The sequence below is a fragment of the Quercus robur genome, chromosome 8 (assembly GCF_932294415.1).
Source record: "Quercus robur chromosome 8, dhQueRobu3.1, whole genome shotgun sequence".
In the NCBI taxonomy this organism is placed as follows: Eukaryota; Viridiplantae; Streptophyta; class Magnoliopsida; order Fagales; family Fagaceae; genus Quercus; species Quercus robur.
In genome coordinates this window covers 42,330,011-42,337,495 of record NC_065541.1, presented here as the reverse complement: position 1 = coordinate 42,337,495, position 7,485 = coordinate 42,330,011, and the positions used below count along the sequence as shown (strand labels likewise).

At 32.3% G+C, this 7,485-nt stretch overlaps 1 protein-coding gene across 1 annotated transcript; it reads left to right on the top strand.

Moving 5' to 3' along the window:
- The first annotated feature begins 1,052 nt into the window (after positions 1–1,052).
- LOC126695560 (wax ester synthase/diacylglycerol acyltransferase 4-like) lies at positions 1,053–5,970 on the top strand. Its single transcript, XM_050392366.1, has 6 exons — positions 1,053–1,253; positions 1,919–2,214; positions 2,526–3,092; positions 3,828–4,181; positions 4,902–5,039; positions 5,573–5,970. The coding sequence occupies exons 2-6, from the start codon at positions 2,032–2,034 to the stop codon at positions 5,720–5,722; spliced, it is 1,392 nt and encodes a 463-aa protein (XP_050248323.1). The 5' UTR covers positions 1,053–1,253; positions 1,919–2,031; the 3' UTR covers positions 5,723–5,970.
- The last annotated feature ends 1,515 nt before the right edge of the window (positions 5,971–7,485 follow it).

The following is a 7,485-nucleotide window of genomic DNA, read 5'->3' as shown; positions in this document are numbered from 1 at the left end:
CGTGAGTGGATTCTTAATACCACAATAGGGTATATTTTCTCTTGGCATCGCCTTATTTGGAAGAGGTGATTGCAAATTTAATACTAATAGCCAGAGAAATTACACATTTGGGGTTGCATGAAACAATTTATACATACACGGATTCCCATTTTTTTGTGCATAAGTGAATCCAAATGTTGAGCCTCTAAATTCCTCTCTCTCTCTCCAAAAAAAGAAAAAAAAAAAAAAAGAAAAGAAAAGAAAAAAAAGAATCTGAATATTCAACATTCAAACTACAAATTTTTAGTCTTTTTCTCCCAATTTCATGTGTAAATTTTTTTGTTTTGAATATGCTAGATTTGTATTTGTTCTACATTTAGGTAATGTCTTCATTATGGATGTTGTTGGTTGTAATCAAATGAATGTATTGAATGACTACACTCGGTTAGAGAAGGAGTAAGGGATCCAACCCTTAATGACTAAATTATTTTGAGAGAGAGAGAGAGAGTTAGAAATTCTAAGGATAGAGGAACTGACAAAACATATAAAACAATTTTTTTTAGTAAGATTTAATAAAAATAAAATTTTTTATTATTATATAGTGGTCATGTGTAGTCCACATGAACAATGTAGTCAACAATATTATGAGTCAATAATACAAACCTGATAACATAGAGAGTCTATTTGTAATTAATCAAAAAATTTCAGAGGTCATTTCACAATTTGGCCTAATCTAAAGTCCTAAATTTGGAATTGTTTAAGTTGAGGTTTGTTATTTTTATTTTTGAGAACAGTATTTCAACCAAACCCATAATAATATTTTTTGGTTAAACATATAACTTTACCAGGTATTGATAACTCCTTTAATCCTTTGGGTTCATCTTGTTGCTTAGCCCACTAGATATGACTTGTAATCTAAAGTCATTCCAATCTTAGATTAGAAGTCATTCCAAGCTTTTGGGTAACATAAAGGATTAAGGAAGAAGAAAGCAACCATACAGAGCATGAGGAAACGACAAGGGCCACTCATGACCCTCCTGACTCCTTGTCGCTCGTTGATGTTTGGGATTTTTTTTTTTAATTTATTTTTGAGCTCAGTTAGAAATCCTAATCTAATGAATCTAATATATTACCCCACCTCTTCCGACTCAGGACCACTCGAACTTGGGTTCTCAAACTCCATAAGCCTTTAAGACTCGGGGAAGTACCACTCAGCCCAACGTGGGTAGTGGTTGATGTTTGGGATTTTAATTACTCTGTTTTCAGCTATATAGGTGCATGTCCTGTAATTTTTATTGCTTTGCTATTTATTTATTCTCTTTATTTGTCCTTGTATATCAATTGTATTTTCTTATGAAAAAGGACTACCCTTTTATTTAAATGTAGCTGTTTCTTCTTATTAGCCAAAAAAAAAAAAAGGTACTTGTTTCCTTTATTTATCTTGTGAATTTCCACCAGGCATGCATTAGCCCTCTCTGCTCTGCTACCTGTCTAACCTTTCAATGTGGACAGTAATGCAAATTAGGTTGAGTACTTAAAAAATTCTAGTATCATATAAAAAGTTACAATTTTTGCTATAATTATTTTATGTGACAAACTATAATTGACTGCTTGTCACTTTCACATGATTCTCATAGAAATATCTATTTCACCAATTCTTTTTCTGAGATAGTGTTAATCACCACTTTTTCACCGCCATTTATTATTAAGCTGATCACCACTTTTTCACCACCATTTATTATTAAGTACTTGAACAGTTGTAACAAAAGTTACAATTTTTTACTTACATCTAAATTTTTCTATTATGAACCTAGGTCAGGGCCCATCTTTGTACCTGTGTATGTCATGAATGCTTTTTGCTTATCATAGTCATAGTTCGGTTTAATATCAATAATTTTTTTTTTTTTTTTTTTTTTTTTTTTGTGTGTGTTTTCTCAAGCTGGGGGAACATATGCAACAACTTGTGAAGCTAAAAACTCATAAAAGAAAAAAAAAAGGAACCTGTGAAGCAAAAATTGTTTTCCTTTGTCCTGAGTGATCGCATTACAAATAATGGAGTTCGAGGAAGGATTGGAGCCAGTAAGTCCTACTGGACAGTACTTCAACAGCTCTGTGCTATCAGTATCCATTATTGCTGTTATGGAATTTGAGATTCCAATCAACAACCTGCCCTCCATAATGTCATTGCTCAAAGATTTGTTCCTCCCCATCAATCCTCGTTTTTCCTCCATTATGGTGCTCATCTCTCTCTCTCTCTCTCTCTCTCTCTCTCTCTCTCTCTCCTTTTATATTACACATAAATTTCTTAATTTCTCAGTTTGATAGGATGAAGTTGTTATTCGCGTGCAAAAGCTATATATGGTTAACTAGCTATGAGAAAGTATTAAGGCTATAGCATATTTACGAAGTTGTTTTATTCATGATTTTGTAATTATTTACCTTTCTTCCAGAATACTATGTTCTTTAATTTAAGTAGTATTTAAGCAAAAATAAGTTATTTTAGCCTATTTAAAATACGGCACTAAGTAGTGAGAATTTGAAAACAGGTCACAGGTGAAAAAGGTGAGAAACAATGGAAAAGAGTAGAAGTGAAGCTTGAAGACCACATTAACGTTCCCATTTTCCCTATTGGATTGTCACCTGATTCATATGACGAATATTTTGATGACTACGTATCAAAGATAGCAATGAACCATTTTCCACAGAACAAACCACTATGGGAGATTCACATTGTTAAATATCCAACAAGCAATGCAGCTGGTACTATCATATTCAAGCTTCACCATGCTCTTGGTGATGGCTACTCTCTCATGGGTGCACTTCTTTCTAGTATGCAAAGAGCTGATAATCCTTCTCTTCCGCTAACATTTCCCTTTCGCCAACGCTCAGAGTCAAAAAGTGAGAGGTTAAGAAGAGGGGTGTCCCAATTCGTTCCCTTGATCTTTAACACTATACATGATTTTGGATGGAGCATGTTAAAGAGCAATTTGATTGAAGATGATCGAACTCCGATAAGGTCTGGCGAAAAAGGAGTGGAGTTTCGACCAGTTACAATATCAACTATGACATTCTCTCTAGATCATATCAAATTTATTAAGGACAAGCTTGGAGTGGTAAGATCAACACACATATATATATATATATATATATATCAGGTTTTATTGGATTATCCACCAATTCGTCATTTAGCACAACTGTACTGGATCTTAGAATTTCAAACTCATTGTTAATTAATGGAACTCGAGTTACCAACTACTAAGAACAATGACATCAGTTTACCTAAAATTTTCTCCTTATTTTAGAATCAAAAGTTATTTTTCCTATTTTAATTAATCAATTTTCAAAACAGCCACATGAAATTTCCTATTCTAAATCTTATTTTATTTAAATATTATTTTATCATTCATTTTATTATTATTTCTCTCACTTTTCAAAACACCAATTTTTCTTTATCACAATTACCGCAATACAAAAACTACTAAAATCTTGATTTGGGGAATGAACATTGCTCCCTAAAGATAGGGAGCAATTTGTAGCAAAACCCCAAATATATATAGCAGCCATAGGAAAGCTAATGTGGGGAGCGGGGATGGGTTTTCTTCCCTTACCCTAGTTTAGAGAGACTTATGCCATTGCTCTAAGCTATCAGAGTTTTGATGGTGAGATCAAATTTTTGATTGCTCTTGCTCACCTAGAAAACACTTCATTTTCTTATTTTTTTCTTCATATTTTTCCATTCATTCAATATTGTCAGATGATTGGACTAAAACTTGAAAAGCTTGTTTTCATTTGGTTCTTTGGTTAGAATTAGTTTATTTTTGCTCAATTGAATATATTCTCAAGTGCAGACCATAAATGATGTAATTACTGGTATAATCTTCTTTGGCACCCGGTTATATATGCAAGAGGTTAGCCAGAAATCAAGCAAAGCGGATTCCACAGCAATAGTGTTGCTCAGTACAAGGACAGTTAAGGGCTACAAGTCAGTCAAAGAGATGATCAAACCTGAATCCGATACACCATGGGGAAACCAATTCGGTCTCTTACATGTATCAATACCAAAGTTCACAAATCTTAAATCCTCAAACCCCCTTGAGTTTGTTTTGAAAGTGCACAAAATAATCAGGAAGAAGAGAAACTCTTCATCTGTATACTTCACTGGTTGCCTATTGTCGATTATGAAGAAACTAAAAGGCCCTGAGGTACATACACAATTTTACTCTTGACATCTCTAGATTTTTCAAATTAAAAAAGACCCTATATAGTTTAAGATGAAGTTGCATGATTTGAAAGTCTAATACTTGTCCATCATGACTAAGGTCTTTAAATTATAATTCTTTTCCCCCCCCCAAGAAGTCAAAAGTTTTAAACCTTAAGGACGGTTTATAAATAGTTAAGCAAGCCACATAATTAAATTCAGTGATTCTAACATTACATTCAAAATTCTTACAATTTTTCTCTTAAAGCAACATAAAAAGTATTTAAGAAGTTTGCTTCTTTAGCTCCATGTTTTTTGGCTTTTGTTTATGTGGGATGCTATAGTTTGCCTCTTTAGCTCCTTGTTGGTTGTATTATGAAAGCAACATAAAATTACTTAAAGAGGTTTAAGTTTGCTTCTTTAGCTCCTAGCTGGTTGTACCGTGAAAGCAACGTAAAAAGTACTTAAAAGAAGTTTGCTTCTTTAGCTCCTAGCTGATTGTACTACAGGCTTTGGTCCTTTCATGGATACTGTAACGTTTCTGGTTTTCAGTATATATATCCTTTATCTTTGAGGGGGAAAAGTACTTAAACAAGGAGTAATTATTAGTTAATTTTTTGTCTTATAAAGAACAGAGAATGTTTAAAATATATACCAAGCTATATTTGAAGAGCCATTTCTGAATTTTTCTTTGCTATGGGCAATGGGCATGCGGTGGTGGCAGGCAGCATCTAAATACATCCATAGAGCATCAAATTACTCGAGCATGTCGATCTCAAATATGATAGGGCCAGTGGAACAAATGGCTCTGGTTAAACATCCAGTTAAAGGCTTATACTTTATGACCGTTAAAGGACCTCAGGTATATAAAAATTCTCATAAATTAACTACATTCGGGTTTTCAAAGTTAGCTACCATCTTATGAGAGTGCTTTGTTTATTTCTTTTTGAGATCTCACATTGAAGTTTTTATATTTTCCTGTTAATTTTGAATGAAGTACTTAAAACTGTCTTATTTTTAACCCAACCCAATCTCCTCCCCCAGAAAGAAGAAGCAAAACAATATAACAAACAAACAAACAAAGAGAGAGAGGAAGACCGAAGACTTTAAAAAGATGTACATAAACAGATAGGCTAAAAAAGTTAAAGAAAAAAAGGGTTATAGCTCTGTTGATACTTATGTATAACTTGATTAGGTTTTCGAGTTGTGACTTACCATGAATATAGGATTGGTAAGGATTAGAGATTCATCTAATATTTGGGGAAAAAGATGTTCTCAGTATGGTCAAGAAATTGAAGATAAACAATGCGGTAGCGTCAAAATAATGGCTTCCATTTTAGATAATTTCATATATTTTCTAGCCACTATAGCATATGCTAATTTTGATGGTTTTGCAGTCTTACAATTACAATGGCAAGCTACATGGGAAATCTGAGGGTTGCTGTTGGCTCAGAGAAAGGGTTCATAGATCCCCACAAGTTCAAGTCGTGTGTGATCAATGCCTTTGAGATGACACTCCAAGCGGCACATGACATTCCCGCATGAAAATATATAATTTGATGGGCAAATTACATTATTATTGGAGCTAATAAAGTTGCATTTGGTTTTGGATTCTACACGTAAGTGTCTTGTGAAAGTTTTTAGTTAAAGGCGAAGGGAGGGAGGTTAGGGGCAGCATTGTATTTTTCAAATCTCTTTTAAAACTAATAGTTAATAATTTGTGATTTGGCAAAGAGTTTTGTAACTTAACTAGCACTATTCAGCGTTTCTAATAAAAATGTTTAGGACTCAATTTGTCATTTAAGATTATAGATGTTATAAATTTTTATGTCATGTGACTAATAAATCTATAGACATACAAAGGCAGAGCCAAGGGTGAGGAAACTCCTCCGAAAACTTCTTATATTTATATATTGAAGGAGTTTGGTAACAAACTTGGTATGTCTATTTATATATTGTAGTCTAAAATTACATCCGATTGACATGAAATTTGATATGTCTATTATGAACATAAAGAACATATAATTCAATAATTATATTTTAAAAATATATAATCATATTTATATTTATAGTGAAAGTTGTAGTTTTAGGTTACAACTAAGTTTGTAACCAAATTTTAATCTATATTGAAAAAGTTCTTTTAGTACTTTTGTCTCCTAACATAGGAAGGGGAAAAAAGAAAACAACCAAAGTTGACATTACAAAGCTCCATAATAGGTACTTAATATTATATATCCTCTTTTGTCTCAAAAAAAAAAAAAAGAATAAAACAAAAGGTGAAAAACAATTGATTGGGTTTAAACGAGTAGAGCCGAGCTTATTACTAAAAATATAAGCTTGTTTATTTAATTTTATTTCAAACATGAGCTCAGCTCGAGTTCAATACCAAACAAGATTACATGTTTAAACTTGGTTTATTTTCTTGTCAAATAAGCTACTTGATTAATTTATTATTTTCATACATATTGTAAAACCATGAGTAAAGTTGTTTACCACTTTACAATTCTATGAATTTTTCCTATGAATAGACTATTTACATAATAATAATAATAATAATAATAATAATAATAATAATAATAATAATAATAATAATAATAATAATAATAATAATAATACGTTAATGTCATATGAACTTATTTAAATGAAAATCTAGTACTATATACAATTCAATTGAGCTTCATGTTTATTAGCTTGTTCACAAATGCACTATCATATTTGAACTTGGCTTATTTAAAATGAATATAAACAAGTTTTTTCTCAATTTGAACTTGAGTTATTCATAAATAGCTTGGTTCATTTATAGTCAAGGGGGAGGGAGGGTAGCAATTGTCCCCTTGATCAACCCAACAATAGTAAAGTAGTGATGTGTTACATTGTATAAGTTTGTGGGTTTGATATTTTAAGGATAAACGTTTTTTCCATTCATTCAGGGACATTACTTGTGTCTAGTGCACCGGACACATTAAGAAATGGACACGTATCTACATCTTAATGTGTTTAGTGCACTGATGCACTGGACACAATCCCTACCCTTCAAATTCAACTAATTGCCATCCTTTTCCCAAGTAGCATGTATTCATAGTAAAGTTATGACTTATGCGCCCTTTTATTGCTACATTTAGAAACCATTAGAAATTTATTGCTTAGTCAAATCCTTTTAGCTAAGCCCGCGATGTTTCAATATAAATAAGGGGTAATTCTACGATTCCCCTTCTTTTCTTTTTTTTTGGGGGGGGGGGGGGAGGGGTACAATACCCACAAGTAGTAAACCTACTATAACAGGTTACCAAAACATCATATTTAATGGT